We start from the raw sequence: 26,487 nt of genomic DNA, 5'->3' as shown, positions 1-26,487 counted from the left end.
CCCATGCACTGAGATGCATAATATTTATGTAATATTATTAGAACTCAGAAAATGGTCACTCAACTCACTGTCTGTGTTTCACATAACTCCAGCTGAGAAAAGTTGCCACAGATTATTATAATTTTCCTTCTTATTGTTTGCTATCTCCAAATAATTGTATATTCTGTGAAGTTATGGACCACATCTTGTTCCATCATGGTAGCCCTAATGCTAACACTTAGAACTCCATGTAGGAGTTGCTTGATAAATATTTGTGAAACGAATGATAGAAAGAAGTTTCTTCTGGAAGGACTTTGATGAAATAAAGTAATTTATATCACAATATCCAAGGAGAGATAATATGAACCCAGGTCATGTATGAATTAGTGTTGATATTTGAAGGATCTAGTCAGGTGGGGAGAGTGGTTATAATCTATGGTTATAGTCCTGAGCTCTCAGGTTATTTTATTCATGAGTTAGCTAGTCTGGGTCAGCAAGAATGAAAATGAGTAAGGCCACATGTCTCATTATCCAGCAGGCTAGTGAAGGTTCCTTTCAGAGTAGTGATGACAAGGGTTCCAAGAACAGCAAGAGAGGGGCTCAAATGGTATTCAAGTAACTACTAGTTTTATATTTGCAAGTATTCCTTTAGCCACGGCATTATGGACTGAATGTTTGTGTCCTCCCCAATTCATATGTGGAAGTCTTAACCCCCCAAGTAATGGTTTTAAGAGATGGGACCTTTGGCAAGTAATTAGGTTATGAGGTGGGAGATCTAGTCTGATGGAATTATTGCCCTTATATGTAGAGGCACCAGAGAGCTTGATCTGTCTTTGGCTGTATCCATGCACTACTGTTAGATAGCGTCACTGACTCATGGTTAGATAGCCTCACCAATTCAATGAAATGGAGGACAGAGAAGCTCGCATGCTGCAGTCTATAGGGTCAAAATAGTCAGACATGACTTAGTGACTGAACAAGAACAAATGCACCAAGAAAGGCAATGTAAGCACACAGTGAAGAAGCAGTTTTCTGCAAATCAAGGAAAAGGCTTTCAGTGGAACCTGACTACACTGGCATCCTGATTCCAGCTTCTAGCCTCTAGAAGTGTGAGAAAATAAATTGTTTAAGCCATCCAATCTGCCACCCAATATATGATACTGTGTTATGGCAGCCCTCATAGACTAATACACACAGCAAGTCACATGGCCAAGCCCCCAGTAAATGTGAAGAACTATTTAAAGAGGTAGATACCATAGAAAGGGGGAATCATTTCTGGCCAATTTGGCTAATTTTTCAGTCTACCATAATTGCATCATAGTCTTTAAATAAATATGATGCATGTAGGTATCATAAACTAGTGAATTATGCTTCTTTGGGTATAATTTTTTTAAAAATGCTACTACTTTAGAATAAATGACCTGGAGCCAAGTATTCTGATGTTATTCAGTGCTTACACATTATGCATGTACTCTTTAAGGGCACTCCAGGACTATTATGTGTTTTACTAGTTTTGCAGACTAGTTCATATTTCCTAGTGGTTATATACATGAGTCCCAATGACAATGCAAGTGAAATACTCATTAAATCCGCCTTCACATAATCTGTTCAGAACTTATAATTTCTATTATTTCATTGCCAATTGACCTTCAGGCAAATTGTCAAGAAATTTATGAGGGTAGCAGCATGAATATGTGTTGCCAAATGTCTCTTGGGTAAAATATGACTCATGGTTTTCTTGGTCCTGAAATGATTAAGCCTCAAACCTGAAGTTGACAGCAGAGTCATTGTACAGATTGATGTTCTCAATGACTAATATTTGACAGAGTTTGCTTCTGATTTATTATGCTGCTAGGTAAAAACAATCTACCTCATTTTTTAGTATTTTTACTATGCTGTTCACTAATTGGATGAAAAATTCAATTTCTTTTATATTGAGAGACATATGCATTTTTAATAGGTTAATCATTTTAAATTAAATTTTTATTCTTTAAAAGTATAATTTTAATGTTTTTTTAATAGGCTGATATAGCCCTACCCTTTTTTTTTAATGTCATGTAGCTGCTGATTTTTTTCCTAACAGTAAGCCTAATACTTTTGTAAAATCTATTTAGTAATTATTGGATTTTTATTATCATTTATTTATTCAAGCACAGCAAATGTACTTGAAAAACAATCATTGACAATTAGGTCAGCCTTTACTAATAACTGAGCTTGAAATTCTAGAAAACAGAAAACTAAGAAATCACTTTTTTCTTACTCAGGATTACTTTGAATAGTTATAGTGTTTTAGAGAATTAAAATATGTTACATTAAAAAAGGAAACAATGCAATAAATATAGAGGGAGAGGAGACAATATATAGTTCCTTCCTACAGTATTTTCATCTACTAAGCAGATAATAGAACATTGGTATTTATTATATAGCTTATATACCACAGGTATTTTTAATAAATACATATTTCAAGTGACATTTACATAAATTAGAACATTTCTTAAAACTGAAGTAAGTCTCTTATAGGCTGTATATAGCTGAGTCTTTTTTTTGTCCATTTAGCCATTCTACACCAATTTGATCTGCTTTCATTTAAAGTAATTATTGATGGGTGAGGATTTACTAACACCATCTTGCTAATTATTTTTTGGCTACTTTCTAGCTCCATTATTCTTGCTGTCTTTCTTGGCCCATTGCTTGCTCCATTATTCTTGCTTTTTATTCTTGCTGTCTTCTTTTATGAATTTATGATTTCCCTTAGTTCAGTTCAGTTGCTCAGTCGTGTCCGACTTTTTGTGACCCCATGAATCACAGCACTCCAGGCCTCCCTGTCCATCACCAACACCCGGAGTTCACTCAGACTCACGTCCATCGAGTCAGTGATGCCATCCAGCCATCTCATCCTCTGTCATCCCCTTCTCCTCCTACCCCTAATCCCTCCCAGCATCAGAGTCTTTTCCAATGAGTCAACTCTTCGCATGAGGTGGCCAAAGTACTGGAGTTTCAGCTTTAGCATCATTCCTTCCAAAGAAATCCCAGGACTGATCTCCTTCAGAATGGACTGGTTGGATCTCCTTGCAGTCCAAGGCACTCTCAAGAGTCTTCTCCAACACCACAGTTCAAAAGCATCAAGTCTTCGGCACTCAGCCTTCTTCACAGTCCAACTCTCACATCCATACATGACCATTGGAAAAACCATAGCCTTGACTAGATGGACCTTTTTTGGCAAAGTAATGTCTCTGCTTTTGAATATGCTATCTAGGTTGGTCATAACTTTTCTTCCAAGGAGGAAGCTTCTTTTAATTTCATGGCTGCAGTCACCATCTGCAGTGATTTTGGAGCCCAAAAAAATAAAGTCTGACACTGTTTCCCCTGTTTCCCCATCTATTTCCCATGAAGTGATGGGACCAGATGCCATGATCTTCGTTTTCTGAATGTTGAACTTTAAGCCAACTTTTTCACTCTCCTCTTTCACCTTCATCAAGAGGCTTTTTAAGTTCCTCTTCACTTTCTGCCATAAGGGTGGTATCATCTACATATCTGAGGTTATTGATATTTCTCCCAGCAATCTTGATTCCAGCTTGTGCTTCTTCCAGCCCAGCGTTTTTCATGATGTACTCTGCATAGAAGTTAAATAAGCAGGGTGTCAATATACAGCCTTGACGAACTCCTTTTCCTATTTGGAACCAGTCTGTTGTTCCATGTCCAGTTCTAACTGTTGCTTCCTGACCTGCATACAGATTTCTCAAGAGGCAGGTCAGGTGGTCCGGTATTCCCATCTCTTTCAGAATTTTCCACAGTTTATTGTGATCCACACAGTCAAAGGCTTTGGCATAGTCAATGAAATAGATGTTTTTCTGGAACTCTCTTGCTTTTTTGATGATCCAATGGATGTTGGCAATTTTCCTTAGTACTGTGCCTTAATTTGACTTCCAGGTGGTGCAGTGGTAAAGAATCAGCCTGGCAATGAAAGAGATGTTAAGAGACTCGGGTTCAATCCGTGGACCGGGAAAATCCCCTGGAGGAGGAAATGCCAGCCTATTCAAATATTTTTACCTGGATAATTCCATGGACAGAGGTGCTTGGTGGTCTACAGTCCATGGGGTCACGAAGAGTCCGACGGGGCTAACTGAGCACACATACCCTGTGAGTGTTAAGTTGTTTCAGTCCTGTTTGACTCTTTGAGATCCCATGGACTGTAGCCCGCCAGACTCCTCTGTCCATGGGATTCTCCAGGCAGGAATACTGGAGTGGATTTCCATGCCAAGCAATCTTCCCTACCCAGGGATGGAACTGCATCTCTTGTGTCGCCTGCATTGGCAGTTGGATTTTTACCACTAGTGCCACCTCTTGATCTTTTGTGTATTTTCTGTAGGTTTTTGCTTCGTTTTGACCATGAGACTAACATTAAGCATCTTATATGTGTAACAGTCTATTTTATTATGATAATTTAACCTCTGTTGCATAACAAAATACCCTCTCTTTTCCACCCCCCACATTTTATGTTTGTGATGTCAAAATTTACCTCTTTTTATGTTGTGTGTCCATTAACAAATTTTTATAACTATTATTATTTTTAGTAAGTGTGCTCTTCTCTCTGTCCCTGTAGCTACTGCTTTGTGATGGCTTGTCTACATTACTGCAATAGAATTTAACTACTTTGTTGATATATCCTCTGTCTTCCTTCAGCCATCTTCTCCGACTTACCTCTGGGATTATTTTCCAAAATGCAAACTAACTAAATCATTCCCTTGCTCTAAACACAGAACATAAGTTCCAAAACTTTAAGACAAATAGGCTATTTGCTCCTCTACTTCCCCAATCATATCATGGTGCCATGTCTCTCATTTCTAGGACATACCAACTGGTATTTTTTTTTTTTTTTGGTCATCTATTACCACTTCCAATCTCAGTCTACCTCAATCCATCCCAGAAGCTCCCATGCATCTTTCAAGACTCACTTCTGCCAAATCAGTGTTACATCAGCTCTTCTGGAGACTGTTTCTTGACTATCACCATATATTCTAGGTGATCCTCCTCTTAGCTTCATATAAATCTGAATTTACCCATCTAATGATGTTTGCCATACCATAATGTTATCATCTACTTCATAACTTGCTTCCTGGATTGAGTAATTTTTTAGGCCTGGAACAGTATCTTATATCTTAGTCATCTTTATGTTTCTAATGTCTGGCCCATTCTTTGGCATGAAATGAGATACCCAGTAAATGTAAAGTGAGTGAATGAATGAATGAATGCTGGAAACAAGATATGAAAAACAATGTTCTACTTTGATTTCATCATCAGGGCAGAATTAGAATAAAGGAAGAAGCTTGATAAGGCTTATCTCTAGGAATAAAAGCTCAGAATAGAAACTCATTTCCACTTTAATTTTCATCTGAGAGAGAGGCAGGATCTGTAATTGAGGACCAGCACAGTTAATACTTTATAAGCAGAGAATCTTATCCATTTTTATCATTTTTCCTCTCCCCACAGGGATGATTAGTAATAACCTGAAAAAGAAAGGAGTTTTCTGTGTATTTAGAAGCATTGAGGAAAGGCAGGTTTAGGGAGACTCTCCCACTTTGATGTCATAATTGCAAGAGTAGAACTTTTCAAAGGACAGAGAGGCAACAGACAAGATGATAAGAAAACAGACTGAGTCCTTGGGACCCATAGCCAAGAAAACATGAAGTGGGGGAGAAGTGAGTTTGTCCTGAGAGCTTTCAAGAGCCTTGTATATTACCATATGTAAAATAGATGACCAGTGCAAATTTGATACATGAAGCAGGGCACACAAAGCTGGTGCTCTGGGACAACCCAGAGGGATGGGGTTGGGAGGGAGGTGGGAGGGGGGTTCAGGATGGTGGGACACATGTACATCCATGGCTGATTCATGTCAATGTATGGTAAAAGCCAACACAATATTGTAAAGTAATTAGCCTCCAGTTAAAATAAGGAAATAGTTAAAAAACAAAAAAAAAAGAGCCATGGGGCTCAGCATGGTAAAGCATGGGGGACATTTTCCAATACAGTATTTTCCAGTTAACCAAATTTGAAAAACACCCTTGAGTTTTATAGGCATTATATTAGAGTGGGTTACCATTTCCTTCTCCAAGGGATCTTCCTGACCCAGGGATCAAACCCCTGTCTCCTGTATTGGAAGGTGGATTCTTAACTGCTGAGCCACCAAGGAAGCCCTACTCTTTAGAAGCAAATAAAACAAAAATTCCTTCTCATTTTACTTCTATTGACTACATTTTTGTTTACCCTACCCTTGAATAAAGATTCTTTATCATAATGCCCTATTTAATTTTGTTTATATAGGGCATTGATCTGTAATTATCTTGTTTATATTTATAACTTACTTTTTGCCTCTCTCCTCCACTAAAATACACATCTGTAGGTTGAAATTTGTTTTGTTCAGCACTGTAGCCACTGTTCTCGGAGAAGGCAATGGCAAGCCACTCCAGTACTCTTGCCTAGAAAATCCCATGGACGGAGGAGCCTGATAGGCTGCAGTCCATGGGGTTGCTACGAGTCAGACACGACTGAATGACTTCACTTTCATTTTTCACTTTCATGCACTGGAGAAGGAAATGGCAACCCACTCCAGTGTTCTTGCCTGGAGAATCCCAGGGATGGCAGAGCCTGGTGGGCTGCCATCTATGGGGTCACACAGAGTTGGACACAACTGAAGCGACTTAGCAACAGCAGCAGCAGTAGCCACTGTTCTAGGTACATAGTAGGCTTTCAATTGATATTTGTTGAATGTTTACTGAATATGGAGTCAGATTGCTATTAATAAACTCAGTTTTTCTGAATCTTTACCCTTCACTTGACTTCACAAGGGCCTCAAATTCTCCAAAAAGTCTATAGCCAAGTATTTTCGGGAATCACATGAGCTCAAAAAGAGATCAAATGAATTTTTCCACAACTGTTTCTCACCATTACTAATGCCCTCAGTGGAAGCATTGCCTACATAAAGGATATTGTCTCTTGATGCTTCCAAAGTAACTATTCTGCAGGACACAAAGCTTAGGTGCAGGCTATAATGGCAAAAATGTCCTTTGTCCATATCTTCACCAAATTTTCTCATCAGAATCTCAAACTTTTGCCGTGTACAAAGCTTCAGTCTCACAGGAAAACAGTTACTTTAGCTTCTGTCTTGAAACTGTCCACTGGAACCTGCAGGCTGGACAGTATGGACACCATGCCATCCATCTTGTTTATTTTTTACTCTCTCCTGAGTATCTATATAATCTGCTCTCTGCCTATAGCCACATAGCACAAGAAACAAAAGAAAACAGAGTTGTCAATTCATGCAAATAGATTCCTAGAATCATCTTCAGTTCTATAAGAATAGTTTGGAACCTCAGTTTTACCTGTATCAGAACAAACTCTCTGCGTAAATAAATATACTGTCCTCCTCTGAATCTAGAAGGCTTCATGGCTCATCACAAGCAATTTTAAGAAATAGAACTGCTTCAAAAATCGTAGAAAAACTGTTGACAATATTGTTTCCTAACCAGATTATCTACTATAATAATCTCCCTGTTCACCAGGAGGAGCATACAAATTAGAACAAGGTATAATCATGGTGAAGATTGAAATGGGGTGAAGAGTAGTTCTCATTTTGCAAGCCCTTTTTTAAGGTCAAGTGTGACTGAACATAATATTTCAAATAATGATTCAATCTACAGCATTTCATAATCTCTTAGATTTGAATGTGGATCACTCTGTTATTCAGCTGTGAGAATAACTGGAATCAATGACAGTCAGGTTATTTTCTTCTTAGGTCCTTGAAGAACATGGCTTAGTCAGTCTCAACTCCTCTCAGAATAGGGTTAGAATGAAAGATCTAATAACTTCCATCAGTTAGAAGGGCCTGTGTAGAACCAGATAGAGTCATGAGACCCCAGGAGTCCGTAAACACAGCTTCGTTCCTCAAGGTCTGTGGTGATAAATTTTGACTGTTTAAACTCAACTGAACTGGGTAAAATTAATCCTAGAAATTCCAAAATGTTTGACAAGAACTCAGCTGGCCTTCAGCTTTTTGTGAGACCAAATTTCTTTTATCTGATTTTTATTTAGTCCTTTGTGAATCCTGCACCCTATTTATTGAAATAAATTCAACCTTTTAATCTAAATCCATTGAATAGATCTAAGCTTTATCATTATCTCTGGATAATGACTCTAGCACCAATATCTGTTTTAGGATTGCATGAGTAACAAACTACATGTTAGAGTTATTATGTTATTTTTAAGGGCTAGTTTATATAATTGAATGTACGTGAATTTCTCTATCTTGAGAGCTAGAAGAAGTGAAATATTATTTTTAAAATAGTGTGAAATTTTGCATATCCTGCAATACTCGGCTGAAGTTCCTGGTATAGGCATTAATAGAGAATATAACTTATTCATGGTTCATGGCCTCAAGATACTTATAGTCCCCAGTAGGAGAAAGACATGAGTAATTTCAAAATCAAAATATAGTATGCTATAATCAAATAGCTTTATTTGAGAATTTCGGCTGATTTTTCTTTCATAGATATAATTTTATGATTTTATTTTACAAGGCAGTGTTTATTTGTGTGGAAGGATGTGTGGGATTTCGTCATGTGACAATGCAGGAGGGTTGGGTAAAGGTAGAGAAAGTGGATTTCTTGGAAAAAAGCTTCCTGTACAAAAGCCTGGGAGTTCTTCATTCCACAATTAAACAAATTGAAATGCCTATTAGCATAGTGAATATGTTAATAAACAGACTTCCAGAAATTGTGAAATAAATGCATCATTTATTAAAGAATTTCTCAAGTCTACCTGATCATTTACATGTAATTCCTACTTTTCTGATATAGTATTTTGCAATTTAAAACAAACAGAATGGTAAAAATGAGCAAGACAAATTTAATGTAGTCAACTTTTGTAATGCCTTGGATTCATGCTGTGGGATTCCATTGAAATTTTTGAGTGACAGAGTAACCCAGTCTGAGAAGTTTTTTTTTTTTTTTAGTTAACTACTATTTTATTAATTTTCTTTAAATTATTTTTATTGAAGTATACTTGATATTGTGTATGAAGAGTCCTTTGGAGAGATTAATTCTGAAGAGAAGCTGGATGTATGGAGAGGTGTGGGAGGCAAGGATGGGAAATTAAGTTGAGAGAGTTCCTTAGGGGACTGTGTGAAGGGAAAAGAGGTGTGAACCAAGGTGGTCAAAAAGAGAAATGGAAAAAAAGACACATTCAAGAGCTATTAAAGAAAAAAGAGGCATGAAAGAAAGGGGAAGAAAGGACTCAGGATCTTTCAGCCTCTTTCAGCCTAGGGACCAGCCTTTATTAAGGTTAAAAAACTTGGGGCAGTTAACATTTCAGTAGGGCATCTTTTGAAAATCTCTAGGAAGCAGTAGGGCTTCCCACGTGGTGCTAGTGGTAAAGAAAGTGAAAGTCGCTTAGTCGTGTTCGACTCTTTGTGACCCCATGGACCGACCATACAGTCCATGGAATTCTCCAGGCCAGAATACTGGAGTGGGTAGCCTTTCCCTTCGCCAGCAGATCTTCCTGACCCTGGAATTGAACTGGGGTTTCCTGAATTGCAGGAGGATTCTTTACCAACTGAGCCATCAGGGAAGCCCAGTGGTAAAGAACTCACCTGCCAATTCAGGAGACTTAAGAGCTGAGGGTTCGATCCCTGGGTCTGGAAGATATCCTATAGGAAGGCATGGCAACCCACTCCAGAAATCTTGCCTGGAGAATCCCATGGACAGAGGAGCCTGGTGGGCTACAGTCCATGGGGTTGCAAAGATTCAGACACGACTGAAGCAACTGAGCACACACGCAGTAAGCAGTAAGAAATGAAAAACTATAACTTAGGAAACAGATTGACACAGGGGATTCTGGGAAAGAGTGAAAGCAAAAGGAGAGAAAGGCAACAGAGGATGAGACTGTTGGACAGCATCACAGACTCAATGGGCATGAACTTGAACAAACTCCGGTAGAAGTGGAGGACAGGGAAGCGCGGTGTGCTGTGGTCTGTGGCGTTCTGCAGTCTGTGATGTCACATAGAGTTTGACAGGACTTAGTCTCTGAACAACAACAACAACACTAACAACAACATGGAGAATTGGAACACATCAAGGATAAAATTGTTAGCTGAATTTGTAAAGGTAGAAAATACTATGAAGGATCTATAAAGAGAGAAGAGAATCAACAAGATAATGTTTATGAGAACTTATGTTGGACCTGAAGAGGAAAAGTAGTCATGGAGGAGAGGGTCTAGGAATATAGTGTGATAGAAGCCAGAGTCTCAAAGACAAGATCCAGTGAAATAATTGCTAAATATTTTACACAGTTTTAATGAGATAATGCTCAGTGGCTTTGGAGATTAGGAAGTCATTGCTCATCTTGAGGAGAAAATGTATTCAGTGACACTTGCAAGAGAAAGACAGATTTTAACAAGGAAATAGGATTAGGTGGTCGGAGAAGGCAATGGCACCCCACTCCAGTACTCTTGCCTGGAAAATCCCATGGATAGAGGAGCCTGGTAGGCTGCAATCCATGGGGTCACTAAGAGTCAGACATGACTGAGCGACTTTACTTTCACTTTTCACTTTCATACATTGGAGAAGGAAATGGCAACCCACTCCGGTGTTCTTGCCTGGAGAATCCCAGGGAACGGGGGAGCCTGGTAGGCTGCTGTCTATGGGGTCACACACAGTCGGACACGACTGAAGTGACTTAGCAGTAGCAGCAGCAGCAGGATTAGGTGGTAAGAAAGAGAAGTTACAAAGAAAGGCAGCCCTTGTGTGAAGTTTTGAAGTGAAGAAGAAAGAAATATAGTTGACAGCACAAGAGAAAAAGAGGCTCTAGAGAAGGTTATATTTTCTTGCTATTTTTAGGCTTGAGAAGATAAATGTTTTGTAGGCTAAAGAAAATTAAAAATAAGACCTAAATTAAAAATAAAGTGTGAAAATGATTGGAGCCAAATCCCATAGACAGACAAGAGAGACTTCAATGGGACTTTCCTGGCAGTCAAGTGGTTAAGATTTTGCCTTTCAGTGCAGGGGGTACCTACAGTACAATTTTAATCCCTGGTCAGAGAGCTAATATCCCACATGCTTTGTGGCCAAAAAGCCAAAACATAAGAAACAGAAGCAAGAAATCTGTAAGAAATTCAATTAAGACCTTTTTAAAAATGGTCCACATCAAAAATTTTTTTGAAAAAATGAGAGACTTCATTAACAATGATAAGTAAATGAATCACAGGAGAAAAGAAGGATGTCTTTTTCACCCAACTGGAAGGCAAGTTTGTTTTCAATGGTTTCCCATGGCAGTCAAAGATAGGAATCCTCTTCCTGTAGTTCCCAGGTTTGGAAAGTTGGCACTCTTGTGGAGCAAGAAGGGCTATAAAGGAGGCCTTAAGGCAAGGAAGTGAGAGCTCTTCATCCAATCAGCAGCAAAGAATGAACCTGGAGCAGAATGGTCCCTGATCAGGCAGGAGAATCTCTGGTCTGGGAGAATGGGTTGATGCTAGGATGTAAGGTGAAAGGGCCAGGTGGAAACAAAATTAAACTAATAAAATAATTTAAAGGTAGAGAAGTTAAATTAGGATCAAGATGATGCTTGAGGGCTTCCCTGGTGACTCAGTGAAGAAGTTGCTTGCCAGTGCAAGAGACACGGGTTCGATCCCTGATCTGGGAAGGTCCCCCCGTGCTGCACAACTGGGCTGGTGACCCACAGCTATTGAGCCTGTGTTCTGGCGCCCAGGAGCCACAACTGCTGAAGCCTGAGCACCCTAGAGTCTGTGTTCTGCAACAGGAGAAGCCACTGCAATGAAAAGCCTGAACACCGCAACTAGAGAGTAGTCCTCACTCACCTCAACTAGAAAATACTCCAGGCAGCAATCAAGACTCAGTACAGCCAAAAAAAAAACAATGATGCTTGTGCTTTTTGGTATCTTCCTTGACCAGTTGGCAGCCAAACCTGAAAGAAGGGAGCCTACAGGTGCTTAGGAGAAAACTAAGGGGGAGAAAGAAGAATGCAGTGTGCAAAGGCGAAATGTTTCCCAGAATTTCATTCTTTCCAATTTGGTATAGTACGGGTGTTTCATCACTTCTCAGACGTCTGCTTTGGTTTGTGTATTTTTATGGTATTCACAGTCTTGACTAGTACAGTAAGGAAAGGAGGAAGAGAAAGGAGTTTTTCTTTTCTCTGCATTTGGGATGATGCTTCTTTCTGGTGACCTTCTAGAAGTGACAAGCAAGATTGAACCAATTTATTTCTTTTCAGTAGCTTCATAGGCTCTCATCTAAGTTATATTTAACTTTGGGTTCATTTGTGTTCCAGTCAGCACCACCTTCATTATCAGTGTTCAGGGAATATCAGATAACAATAACATCTGACTTTAGCCCAGTCAGTCTCGAGGCTGCGGCTGCGGGGGAAACACCTCAAGGGAAGCTGCGAAGATGCTGTCCGTGCGGGTCGCCGTAGCCGTGGCCCGCACCCTCCCTCGGCGAGTGGGGCTGGTCTCCAAAAATGCTTTGGGATCATCCTTCATTGCTGCAAGGAACCTGCATGCCTCTAACTCTCGTCTGCAGAAGACAGGCACTGCTGAGGTGTCCTCTATTCTTGAAGAGCGTATTCTTGGAGCTGATACCTCTGTTGACCTTGAAGAGACTGGGCGTGTTTTAAGTATTGGTGATGGTATTGCTCGGGTACATGGGTTAAGAGATGTTCAAGCAGAAGAAATGGTAGAGTTTTCTTCAGGTTTAAAGGGTATGTCTCTGAACTTGGAGCCTGACAATGTTGGTGTTGTCGTGTTTGGAAATGATAAACTTATTAAGGAAGGAGATATTGTGAAGAGAACTGGGGCTATTGTAGATGTTCCAGTTGGCGAGGAGCTGCTGGGTCGTGTAGTCGATGCCCTCGGTAATGCCATTGATGGAAAGAGTCCAATTGGTTCCAAGGCCCGAAGATGAGTTGGCTTGAAAGCCCCTGGGATCATTCCTCGAATCTCTGTGACGGAACCAATGCAAACTGGCATTAAGGCTGTGGATAGCTTGGTGCCGATTGGTCGTGGTCAGCGTGAGCTGATTATTGGTGACCGACAGACTGGCAAAATGTCAATTGCAATTGACACAATCATTAACCAGAAACGATTCAATGATGGAACTGATGAAAAGAAGAAGCTGTACTGTATCTATGTTGCTATTGGTCAAAAGAGATCCACTGTTGCCCAGTTGGTGAAGAGACTTACAGATGCAGATGCCATGAAGTATACCATTGTGGTTTCAGCTACTGCTTCAGATGCTGCCCCACTTCAGTACCTGGCTCCTTATTCTGGATGTTCAATGGGAGAATATTTTAGGGATAATGGCAAACACGCTTTGATCATTTATGATGACTTATCCAAACAGGCGGTTGCTTATCGTCAGATGTCTCTGCTGCTCTGCCGACCCCCTGGTCGTGAGGCCTATCCTGGTGATGTATTCTACCTGCACTCCTGACTCCTGGAGAGAGCAGCTAAAATGAGCGATGCTTTTGGTGGTGGCTCCTTGACTGCTCTACCAGTCATCGAAACACAAGCTGGTAATGTGTCTGCTTACATTCCAACAAATGTCATTTCCATCACTGACGGACAGATCTTCTTGAAAACAGAATTGTTCTACAAAGGTATCCGCCCTGCCATTAATGTTGGTTTGTCTGTGTCCCATGTCGGATCTGCTGCCCAAACCAGGGCCATGAAACAGGTGGCAGGTACTATGAAACTGGAGTTGGCTCAGTATCGTGAGGTTGCTGCTTTTGCCCAGTTCGGTTCTGACCTTGATGCTGCCACTCAACAACTCTTGAGTCGTGGTGTGCGTTTGACTGAGCTGCTCAAGCAGGGACAGTATTCTCCCATGGCTATTGAAGAGCAAGTGGCTGTTATCTATGCGGGTGTCAGGGGGTATCTTGACAAGCTGGAGCCCAGCAAGATCACAAAATTTGAGAATGCTTTCTTGTCTCACGTTATCAGCCAACATCAAGCCCTGTTGGGCAAAATCAGGATGGATGGAAAGGTCTCAGAAGAGTCAGATGCAAAGCTGAAAGAGATTGTAACAAACTTCTTGGCTGGATTTGAAGCTTAAACTCCTGTGGATTCACATCAAATGCCAGTTTAGTTTTGTCATTGTTTCTTCTAGTTCCATTCGTAAAAGGATTACTCCAATACTGCAGATGTACAGTAATCACATTAAAATAAAGGTTCCGTGTTGCAAAAAAAAAAAAACAAAAAACAATAACATCTGACTTTAAATACAAAGGCTTGAAATCGAAAATTCTGCGGAGCTTCACAGAAAGGCTTCCTTAGAGAGGATCTTCATGGCGAATCTTGACAGTGTTGTAAAACGTTATGAGAAGGATCGCTTTCAGCTCTGCCTCCCATTTCAGCTAGATTTTATTGATCTTTTATAAGAAATGACTGCACTTAACATCCCCACAATGTCAGTGTCATAAAATTTATATGTAAGTTTGACAAGAGGAATACCTTTTGGCATGTTTGTAAATAGTTCAGTTCAGTTCAGTCACTCAGTTGTGTCCGACTTTTTGCGACTCCATGAATCGCAGCACACCAGGCCTCCTTGTCCATCACCAACTCCCGGAGTTCACCCAAACTCATGGGCATCAAGTCGGTGATGCCATCCAGCCATCTCATCCTCTGTTGTCCACTTCTCCTCCTGCCCCCAATCCCTCCCAGCATCAAGGTCTTTTCCAATGAGTCAGCTCTTCGCATCAGGTGGCCAAAGTATTGGAGTTTCAGCCTCAGCATCAGCCCTTCCAATGAATACCCAGGACTGGTCTCCTTTAGGATGGACTGGTTGGATCTCCTTGTAGTCCAAAGGACTCACAAGAGTGTTCTCCAGCACCACAGTTCAAAAGCATCAATTCTTAAGTGCTCAGCTTTCTTCACAGTCCAACTCTCACATCCATACATGACCACTGGAAAAATCATAGCCTTGACTAGACGGACCTTTGTTGGCAAAGTAATGTCTCTGCTTTTCAATATGCTATCTAGGTTGGTCATAACTTTTCTTCCAAGGAGTAAGCGTCTTTTAATTTCATGGCTGCAACCACCATCTGCAGTGATTTTGGAGCCCCCCAAAATAAAGTCTGACACTATTTCCACTCATACATTATTAATGATATCTTTAGTGACAATTTAAATTCTATTCAACATGATATTTTATCTACCAATATATGACTCACATTCCCAATTGGTAGTTGTACAGTATATATATATTTTTTAATTTAAGGGCCTAAAATTTGGCAAATATGGGAACCAAAATACATAGTGTGTGAATTGAAATATCACATCATTCTTTAAAACATTTAAAATATATAACAGGCAAGGTGTTGTTTTCATGATTTGCTGTTTTCAACAAATCAAGTGATTTGCTGGCATCATTGAACCAAATTGTCCCACTTTTATGGGAATGTATTACAGAATGTGAAAATATGCTTCAGTATTTTATCTTGATAAATGAAAAAGTATTTGAACATCTACCAGTTCCTCTGAGGATCTTGTACAATAACTTTTATAGGAACTCAACTGTGATTTGGGAATTGAATAAAATTCTAAGCACACTTAAGGAACTAATACATGGCCTCTAGTAGTCTCTGTGTTTAATTAGACATGTAACTGTGTCTGTGTATGGAATGGAATTTCTTCAGATGACTCTTTCAAAAGAATTTTTCTCATTCAGCCCATAGTTTTTAGAATCTTGGAAAACTTGCTCAAATAATGTCTATCTGTTCATTACTTATGTTTTAACAGCAGTAGATTTTTTTTCCCAGAGAAAGAAAGAAATTTGTAGTTTATGTGTTAAAAAAGTCTATAAAATAGATCTTTGTGTTCTAGTCTCATAGAATCAAAAAATGAGCTGAAAGGGACCTCAGAGAACACTTAATCCTCTGGCTTTTTACAAATAAGCAAACTAAGAACCAGCATGAATGTCACTTGCTCATAGGGTTACAACACTTTCTTGACATTTATTATATGTATTTATATTTTCCATAGTATTATATCCTGTGCATGACAAAGGCAAGTTATATATACTGGAGTTATTTTAATCACTTGGTCATTTGACATTTCCAACAGTCACTATTATTTTCTGTCCAAGCTGGTAGCACATTTTATAGTATAATCCTTTGAGGAATATTTTTTAAATTAGTTGATTTCAGTTAGTGCAAGTAATAATACTTTTAGTTCTTTATGAGGCTCTAAATTTACTGAATTATAGAAAAGAAATTGAGATTATTAGAACTTGAGGGATCACACCATTGATCTCTTTTCTACTCCCACTCCCAAATTTGGTACAAACTGAAAGAATTTATTGCTGTTTAACTTAAGCACGTAAGAGAGTCTAAGAAAAGGTACTAAGACCATACTGTCGGTTTAGTCTTTTCCTTGCTTTAGTAACCTTTAGATATAGTCTTTGTCCTGAGTGAGTGTCTTCACTTGAAAATATTTTACCAAGCTAAAGTTGGGGACTGTGCTTCTGTGCTCAGCTTTCTTTATAGTCCAACTATCACATCCATACATGACCACTGGACAAACCAGAGCCTTGACTAGACAGACTTTTGTCGGCAAAGTAATGTCTCTGCTTTTTAATATGCTATCTAGGTTGGTCATAACTTTCCTTCCAAGGAGTAAGCGTCTTTTAATTTCATGGCTGCAGTCACCATCTACAGTGATTTTGGAGCCCAGAAAAATAAAGTCTGACACTGTTTCCACTGTTTCCCCATCTATTTGCCATGAAGTGATGGGACCAGATGCCATGATCTTAGTTTTCTGAATGTTGAGCTTTAGGCCAACTTTTTCACTCTCCTCTTTCACTTTCCTCCAGAGGCTCTTTAGTTCCTCTTCACTTTCTGCCATAAGGGTGGTGTCATTTGCATATATGAGGTTATTAATATTTCTCCCGGCAATCTTGATTCCAGCTTGTGCTTCCTCCAGCCCAGCATTTCTCATGATGTACTCTGCATATAAGTGAAATAAGCAGGGTGAAATATACAGCCTTGATGTACTTCTTTTCCTATTTGAAACCAGTCTGTTGTTCCATGTCCAGTTCTAACTGTTGCTTCCTGCCCTGCATACAGGTTTTTCAAGAGGCAGGTCAGGTGGTCTGGTATTCCCATCTCATTCAGAATTTTCCACAGTTTATTGTGATCCACACAGTCAAAGGCTTTGGCATAGTCAGTAAAGCAGAAATTGATGTTTTTCTGGAACTCTCTTGCTTGTTCGATGATCCAGCGGATGTTGGCAATTTGATCTCTGGTTCCTCTGACTTTTCTAAAACCAGCTTGAACATCTAGAAGTTCATGGTTCACATATTGCTGAAGCCTGGCTTGGAGAATTTTAAGCATCACTTTACTAACGTGTGAGATGAGTGCATTTGTGCGGTAGTTTGAGCATTCTTTGGCATTGCCTTTGTTTGGGATTGGAATGAAAACTGACCTTTTCCAGTCCTGTGGCCACTGCTGAGTATTCCAAATTTGCTGACATATTGAGTGCAGCACTTTCACAGCATCATCTTTCAGGATTTGAAATAGCTCAACAGGAATTCCATCACCTCCACTAGGTTTGTTTGTAGGGATGCTTCCTAAGGCCTGCTTGACTTCACATTCCAGGATGTCTGGCTCTAGGTGAGTGATCACACCATCGTGATTAACTGATTAACTTAGGACATTAACATCGTGATTAAGTTAGGACAATGGGGGGAAGGAAATCTTTGTTATAAAGATGCACAGAACTCAGTTGAATCATGTTCATCTTGGAGTTCTGGAGTGGAACTATGAGTAATGAAATTGGATGTTTAGCTGAAGCTATTTCTAATCAAATGTGTGTCCTTGGTTCCTCGTAAAGAGTAGAGTGAGAGATGAGGGAAATGACAAAAAGACAAAATTGCTAATCAGAACGTAAAGATGTGAAGAGCCCTTGACCCATTCATATCGAAAAGAATTAGCATATAGGGTTGGAGGAGAGCCCTGAGTGTATGGATGAAAAACCATTTGATAAGATTAGTCAGCCATCTCAGGGGAAGCAGAAGCCATTGTGGAAAACAATGGAAGAATAACCCTGAAGTTATTTGGAAGTCAACAGGACTGCCCCTCCCATTATAGGCCCAGAGTACAGGGCCCCACAGGCAGAGTAAATTCAAAGGAGGAGCTGCCTGTGTCTCTGATACCTTGGGCTGTGCTGCCAGGTGCTGCCTCACACTGTGGGCTCTGCTCTGTGCACTCCAGCACTGCGCTCCTTGGCTGCCCCAGGTGCAACTCTCATGGGCTCTGTTTTGATACCATGGTGGCCACCCCTGTGGAGGACACAGGCAGCAAAATTTGGCAGTGTCCACACTCCCCCCCCTCTTCACCCACCATCTCTGTCAGTGTACAGAGTATGAGAGCTGTGGGGGCATGGCTGTGTCCACCTACATTCCAAAAGATGCTCTCACTCAGTGAGAACTGTGGGCACAAGACCCCATCCTGCAGGAGCAGAGCCCAGGCACCGAACTCCTGCAAGGGTGGGGCTACAAGAGAAAGCCCCTACCAGGCTTATGCTCGGTGGTTCCCAGGGGACTGAGCTATTCTTCAGAACCACCAGAATACAATTTCAAACCCAGGAGTATCTTAGCCATGGAACTCCAACCCATGAGAGCTCATGGGTGAGACCACAGGCAGTGGGTCCAGAAGGCCAAGTATCCAGTCAAAGATCATTCTTGAACCTTAAGGTCTAATGTTGAGATCTGAACTTACTTGGGACCTGTTACCCCTTTAACCCCTTTCTATTTTTCCATCTTTCCCTTTCAGAATAGGAATGTCTACCCCATGTCTGTCTCACCATTATATTTTGGAAGATTTTACAGGTTCCCAGATGGAGAGGAATTTGTCTCAGGATGAATCATACCTTAAGTCTCACCAATGTCTGTTTTGGATGATATGAGACTTTGGATTTCAGAATTTGAGTTGAATCTAGAATGAGTTAAGACATTTGAGACTATTTGGATGGAATGGATGTATTTTGTGTGAGCAAAGGACATGGATTTTAGAAGGTCAGAAATGGAATGCTACAGACCAAAAACGCTATTGCCCCATGCCCTGATTCATAGATACATAATCCCCAATATCATCAATTTTGAGGTGGGGCCTTTGGAAAGCTATTAGGTCATGAGAGTGACACCCTCATGACCCTTATGAATGAACGGGATTATTGCCTTTATGAATGAGGTCCAAGAGAGCTCCCTTTCCTCTTCTACCAAGTGAGGACATGTGAAGATGGCCACCCATGAACCAGGAAGCTGGTTCTCACCAGACACTGAATTTGCTAGCACCTTAACCTTGGATTTTCAAGCCTCCAGAATGCCACCAAGTCTATGGCAAAAGAGGTGAATAAAGTAAGACTCTTGAGAGAGAAGTTTATCCTGAATTATCCAGGTGGTCCTTAAATACAAAATTCTTATGAGAGGCAAAGGGAGTTTAGAGACAGACTCACAGAAGGGAAAGCACAGAAAGAAGGCAGTGATTTGAAAATGAGGCAGAGCAGAAAGTGATGTAACCAGAAGCCAGAGACTTCTGATTGTCACCAGCAACTAGAAAAAGCATGGAGCAAATTCTCCCCTAGAGCCTTTTTAAGGAGTGCAGTCCAGCTGACACCTTGTGAAGTGTGAGAATAAATAGCCATTGTCTTAAGTCACAAAATTTGTAGTGATTTGTTACACTTGCCCTAGAAAACTAAGCAGTAGAGATGACATCATTTATGAAAAGTCATGAACCCAGCAGTTCCAAAGATGTCCCTCTTATAAGCACTTGCATAGCTTTGCAAGGACACATGTACAGCATGTCCAAGGCAGAATCATTTATAACTGTGGCAAACTGAAAGTCACTAGGAAAATGGGTAAATCGCTGCACATGTGTAATAAAGTACTACACAACTGTAAAAACAATGATGTAGATCCATGTGCACTAATATAAAATACTGTTAAAAGTATAAAAAATGCAGTAACAATAAGCTGTAAGGCAAAACATGATTACATTTATTTTAAAGTGTATACACATAACAACTTAGGTTTATATATATTTGTATTTTCATACAAATACAAATAAAGAAGAATACCTGAAAAACTATTAATAGCAGGTGATTTTGGAAAGTGGCTGTATATTTTTGAAATGCTTAAATATTATATAGTGAATATATCGTATTTTTCTTTTAAAAACTTAAAAAAAATGCTAAAACAGTTTTATTAAACAAATGTAAATATATCCCCCTATCTGTTAACTTGGTTGTGAGTTGTAACAGGTACTTCTATTTCTATTTTATATAGGCTTTTCATATCTTTTTTTCCAAATGCTATTTTTTTCCTGCTAGTTAAATTTTAATCAACTAAGATAGAAAAAGTTGGCTCCTGCTTATAGATCTTGCCTAGTAGTTCTCATAATGTGGCCCCCAGTTGAGCAACATAATCATAACCTGGTATCTTGTTGAAAATGCAGATTCTGGATACCACCTCAGATTTACTGAATGAAGCTCTGGAAGTGAGACCCAGCACACTATAGATTAATAAATCCTCTAAGTAATTCTGATGTCCACTAATGTTTGAAAATTACTGGTCTAGGCTCTTCCTCTAACACACCTGCAAGTGTTGCTGCAATAAATGTGATTATCTATAGTTCTTGAGCATCATGATGTTTTACTATTCCATATCCCACCTGCTCTTTCCTTAAGCTGAAGTGTCCTTCACCACTACCTTCCTCCATCTGACTAATTCTTGTCTATAATATAAGATGTATGCGTGTGTGTATGCTTAGTCACTTAGTTATATCTGACTCTTTGCAACCTCATGGACTGTAGCCCACCAGGCTCGTCTATCCATGGGATTCTCCAGGCAAGAATTCTGGAGTGGGGAGCTATTCCCTTCTCCAGGGGATCTTCCTGATCCAGGGATCGAACCCAGGTCTCCTGCATTGCAGGCAGACTCTTTACAGTCTGAACCACCAGAGAAGCCCAGAATGTAAGATACACAGAAACATCAACTCCCCTATCCTTGAAGTCTGACATTGTTCCAATTCTAAATCCCTGTGCATACCTTCACCATAACAAGCATATCACATAACGCCATATATATTAAATTTACTTGGCACACTTCCTGTTCTTGAGGACAGAAGCTATATCTTATTTGACTTAATTCTCAGAATACAGTAAGGTATTCAGTAAATATTCTTGAATGTACAAAAGGGAAAGAGAAATGAATGTCTTGGAAATAAGTATTTTTACCACTTTTGAATTAGCATACAGCTGTGTAGTACAGAGAAAAAAAATTAAATACTCTGTTTCTGCAAATCAAAACTCCCTGAATTCAAGCCCTTATTCCACTACATTCTAGATGTACCGTTTAATTTCTTATATTCTTCCACTGTAAAATGAGAATTTTACAGTGGCTATCTTTGAAACTTGGTGACTGATTAAGGATTCAATAAGGACCTATAGTAATTATTAGCAGAATCATTATCCAATAGCGTAAATAGTATGTAATTCATTCTGTCTGAATAATAGTCTGCCTAAACTTTTCAATGTTTTTATGTTTAGAGAAAACTTTATCTAATCTTTTTTTAACCTTTTAGTATGCTTGTAGTCTTTTCTTCTCTCCCTGAGCCATACCTTAGGAAAAATAATGTATGGTACCACAATCAAGGAGAATGAAAATAATGTGTGGTTTTGTTCTGTTCCCTCCATCTCCTCACAGTTTTTAAAGCCACAGAAAACTTTCTAGAAACAAGATCTTACTCAGAATTCTAGTATCCAAGAGTCATAGAGATCCTGACCTCTACCTAGTACCATGCTCTGACTTCTTCCCTGAAATGATCCCTGAGATTCCTCTTAAAATGCTTAGAATTTCTTGGAGCATAGTTAGAAAGCCATTTATATCATCTTTCTCACCTCTTCTATTTAGTGACACTCTGTAGTTGAGATAAACAGAGTTACATCTAAGAGATTTTGAGTATCACATATTGCATTTAGTCTTCAAAGATTTTCTAGTATTTTCTTTCTTCCCTCAATTTTTTTTTTTAATTTCTTTTTTTTTTCTTTTTTTTTTTTTTTTAATTTCAGATATACACATGCTCCCCATCCTGAACCCTCCTCCCTCCCAACCTCCCCATACCATCCCCCTGGGCCTTCCCAGCGCACCAGCCCCAAGCATCCAGCATCGTGCACTGAACCTGGACTGGCATCTCGTTTCATACATGATATTTCACATGTTTCAATGCCATTCTCCCAAATCTTCCCACCCTCTCCCACAGAGTCCATAAGACTGTTTTATACATCAGTGTCTCTTTTGCTGTCTCGTATACAGGGTTATCGTTACCATCTTTCTAAATTCCATATATATGCGTTAGTATACTGTATTTATGTTTTTCCTTCTGGCTTACTTCACTCTGTATAATAGGCTCCAGTTTCATCCACCTCATTAGAACTGATTCAAATGTATTCTTTTTAATGGCTGAGTAATACTCCATTGTGTATATGTACCACAGCTTTCTTATCCATTCATCTGCTGATGGGCATCTAGGTTGCTTCCATGTCCTGGCTATTATAAACAGTGCTGCGATGAACATTGGGGTACACGTGTCTCTTTCCCTTCTGGTTTCCTCAGTGTGTATGCCCAGCAGTGGGATTGCTGGATCATAAGGCAGTTCTATTTCCAGTTTTTTAAGGAATCTCCACACTCTTCTCCATAGTGGCTGTACTAGTTTGCATTCCCACCAACAGTGTAAGAGGGTTCCCTTTTCTCCACACCCTCTCCAGCATTTATTATTTGTAGACTTTTGGATCGCAGCCATTCTGACTGGTGTGAAATGGTACCTCATAGTGGTTTTGATTTGCATTTCTCTGATAAAGAGTGATGTTGAGCATCTTTTCAAGTGTTTGTTAGCCATCTGTATGTCTTCTTTGGAGAAATGTCTATTTAGATCTTTGGCCCATTTTTTGATTGGGTCATTTATTTTTCTGGAGTTGAGCTGTAGGAGTTGCTTGTATATTTTTGAGATTAGTTGTTTGTCGGTTGCTTCATATGCTATTATTTTCTCCCATTCTGAAGGCTGTCTTTTCACCTTGCTAATAGTTTCCTTTGATGTGCAGAAGCTTTTAAGTTTAATTAGGTCCCATTTGTTTATTTTTGCTTTTATTTCCAATATTCTGGGAGGTGGGTCATAGAGGGTCCTGCTGTGATGTATGTCAGAGAGTGTTTTGCCTATGTTCTCCTCTAGGAGTTTTATAGTTTCTGGTCTTATGTTGAGATCTTTAATCCATTTGGAGTTTATTTTTGTGTATGGTGTTAGAAAGTGTTCTAGTTTCATTCTTTTACAAGTGGTTGACCAGATTTCCCAGCACCACTTGTTAAAGAGATTGTCTTTAATCCACTGTATATTCTTGCCTCCTTTGTCAAAGATAAGGTGTCCATATGTGCGTGGATTTATCTCTGGGCTTTCTATTTTGTTCCATTGATCTATATTTCTGTCTTTGTGCCAGTACCATACTGTCTTGATAACTGTGGCTTTGTAGTAGAGCCTGAAGTCAGGTAGGTTGATTCCTCCAGTTCCATTTTTCTTTCTCAAGATCGCTTTGGCTATTCGAGGTTTTTTGTATTTCCATACAAATTGTGAAATTATTTGTTCTAGCTCTGTGAAGAATACTGTTGGTAGCTTGATAGGGATTGCATTGAATCTATAAATTGCTTTGGGTAGTATACTCATTTTCACTATATTGATTCTTCCAATCCATGAACATGGTATATTTCTCCATCTATTAGTGTCCTCTTTGATTTCTTTCACCAGTGTTTTATAGTTTTCTATATATAGGTCTTTAGTTTCTTTAGGTAGATATATTCCTAAGTATTTTATTCTTTTCGTTGCAATGGTGAATGGAATTGTTTCCTTAATTTCTCTTTCTGTTTTCTCATTATTAGTGTATAGGAATGCAAGGGATTTCTGTGTGTTGATTTTATATCCTGCAACTTTACTATAATCATTGATTAGTTCTAGTAATTTTCTGGTGGAGTCTTTAGGGTTTTCTATGTAGAAAAGAAGGTTATTAACTGGCATTTGAAAAGAAGGTTATTAACTGGCATTAGGGAATGGAAATTGAAAAAAAAAAAAAAAAAAGATTCTGAGTATTCTAGGAAGACTACAGGGCCAGAGAATGCCTTTCCCACTTTTCTATTAAAAAGCTCATTTTAAAAAATTGAATAAGAAAAAAAATCAAGAAAAAAAAAAGAGTCCATAAGATCACATTATATCAAAGATGCAGAAGTACAGTAGAATCCCCTAGAAGTTTCTATGAACTACAATACTGTTGGATCAGGATTAAGAAATAGTACTACAGCAAGGTGACTCAACCTGGCAGAGGCATCCAGTAACATGGGCTTCCATCACACTACAGTAAGCTTCTGTGGTCTATTGACTCCTCTGACTACTGAATGGCTGAAGCTACCGGGGAATCATTGCTCTTTTTGGGAATCGTAAACATATTCAGTTCCATCTATGACATATCACTTTGTCAATTGCAGTCTCATGATTTTATGACCCCTGCCCCTTATGTCCCTTGAATTATCACGTTTATGGGAGCACTGAAGACAACTTAAGGCAAGTGGATGAATATATTACGGCCATGCACTTGATAGACAGAGAAGCCTGGCAGGCTACAGACCATGGGGTCACAAAGAGTCCCACATGACTTAGTGACAAAAGCAGCAGCATGTACTCGATAAACTATTATGCATACATTAAGTAATAATTATGAAAATTATAACAACGAAATGGGAAATACTTACTATATAATCTTTAATGAAAAACTCATATTTCTGCAAAATTCAAAATATATGACAAAAATGATACATAAACAAAAAATACACAGGCCATAGTAGAAGAGTGAGGATTGCAGAAAAAAATTATATTTAATTATTCAAATTTGGGATAATACTATTATAATATATTGATACATGAAATACTTTAAGTTAATATTGTACATTTAATTATTTGTCCTGGTTGGGGTTTTGATGACACCACCCTTATGGCAGAAAGTGAAGAGGAACTAAAAAGCCTCGTGATGAAAGTGAAAGAGGAGAGTGAAAAAGGTGGCTTAAAGCTCAACATTCAGAAAACTAAGATCATGGCATCTGGTCCCATCACTTCATGGCAAATAGATGGGGAAACAGTGGAAACAGTGTCAGACTTTATTTTGGGGGGCTCTAAAATCACTGCAGATGGTGATTGCAGCCGTGAAATTAAAAGATGCTTACTCCTTGGAAGGAAAGTTATGACCAACCTAGATAGCATATTCAAAAGCAGAGACATTACTTTGCCAACAAAGGTCCGTCTAGTCAACGCTATGGTTTTTCCAGTGGTCATATATGGATGTGAGAGTTGGACTGTGAAGAAAGCTGAGCGCAGAATAATTGATGCTTTTGAACTGTGGTGTTGGAGAAGACTGTTGAGAGTCCCTTGGACTGCAAGGAGATCCAACCAGTCCATTCTAAAGGAGATCAGTCCTGGGTGTTCTTTGGAAGGAATGATGCTAAAGCCGAAACTGCAGTACTTTGGCCACTTGATGGGAAGAGTTGACTCACTGGAAAAGACCCTGATGCTGGGAGGGATTGGGGGCAGGAGGAGAAGGGGACGACTGAGGATGAGATGGCTGGGTGGCATCACTGACTCGATGGACATGCGTTTGAGTGAACTCCTTGAGTTGGTGATGGACAGGGAGGCCTAGCGTGCTGTGATTCATGGGGTCGCAATGAGTTGGACACGGCTAAGTGACTGAACTGAACTGAACTGAAAAATATTTTAATTTTGACTAGTCTACAACCGATTCAAATATGTAAGATTATATAGTGAAATTGGAAGATATATTTTATTGAAAGATCTTAACTCCATTTTTAAAGTTTCTTTTTTGCTTGTTTTATGACGTTTCTTTAGTTATGCATAAATGAGATTATGAGGTTCTCGTATAAGTTACAAAGAGATACAAAGAGACGGTACCCACACATTTTATTTAGATATAAATTACATTAGCTGATTACCAACTACCTATAACATTTACTGTACCTGTTTTTGTCACAAGTAAGCATCACTAAGACAATTGAAACTTTAAGCTAAAATTTCTCAGAATTTAGTTTAGTAGCTATTACATCCATTTTGCAGAAAATGAAACTAATTCAACTATGTCAACTATCTTTTAAGTCCACCAGCAGCATTTGTTTTGAACTAGGCTCTTACAGAGTTAAGAGCTAAACACTCACTATGGTCATGTTAATCTTCAATCATTGAAGTGTTCATATCAACACCCTCTCTCCACCCACCTGTGCTTTATCTGTTCTAATACTTGATTTGTTTGTTATCACTTGCCTGAGTTTTCTGCATTCCATTCATTCCAGCTGTGTGCTTCCCCAAAGACTTAAGGAGAAAGTTGTTAATTTGGTAGTTTTGCCAAAA

General features: G+C 39.2%; 2 protein-coding genes across 12 annotated transcripts in view; both read left to right on the top strand.

The window, feature by feature from the left end:
- Nucleotides 1-26,487, top strand: part of SLC16A7 (solute carrier family 16 member 7) — a 204,432-nt gene that overhangs the window by 93,733 nt on the left and 84,212 nt on the right. The window contains exon 1 of one of the 11 annotated variants that reach the window (XM_061416643.1): nucleotides 5,589-5,678. The exons of the other annotated variants lie outside the window; for them this stretch is intronic. The gene's annotated coding sequence lies outside the window, so the exon portion shown is untranslated. Of the gene's footprint in view, nucleotides 1-5,588; nucleotides 5,679-26,487 lie in introns of those variants that run through there. 11 annotated transcript variants of the gene reach the window in all.
- On the top strand, nucleotides 12,420-14,213 carry LOC133247622 (ATP synthase subunit alpha, mitochondrial-like). Its single transcript, XM_061416632.1, is given in 1 exon segment — nucleotides 12,420-14,213. A coding segment is annotated over 1 exon segment (1,662 nt). The 5' UTR covers nucleotides 12,420-12,434; the 3' UTR covers nucleotides 14,097-14,213.

The sequence above is a fragment of the Bos javanicus genome, chromosome 5 (genome assembly GCF_032452875.1).
Source record: "Bos javanicus breed banteng chromosome 5, ARS-OSU_banteng_1.0, whole genome shotgun sequence".
Taxonomy (NCBI): Eukaryota; Metazoa; Chordata; class Mammalia; order Artiodactyla; family Bovidae; genus Bos; species Bos javanicus.
The sequence above is the reverse complement of the archived record's forward strand: the minus strand, read 5'-3'. Positions and strand labels throughout refer to the sequence as shown.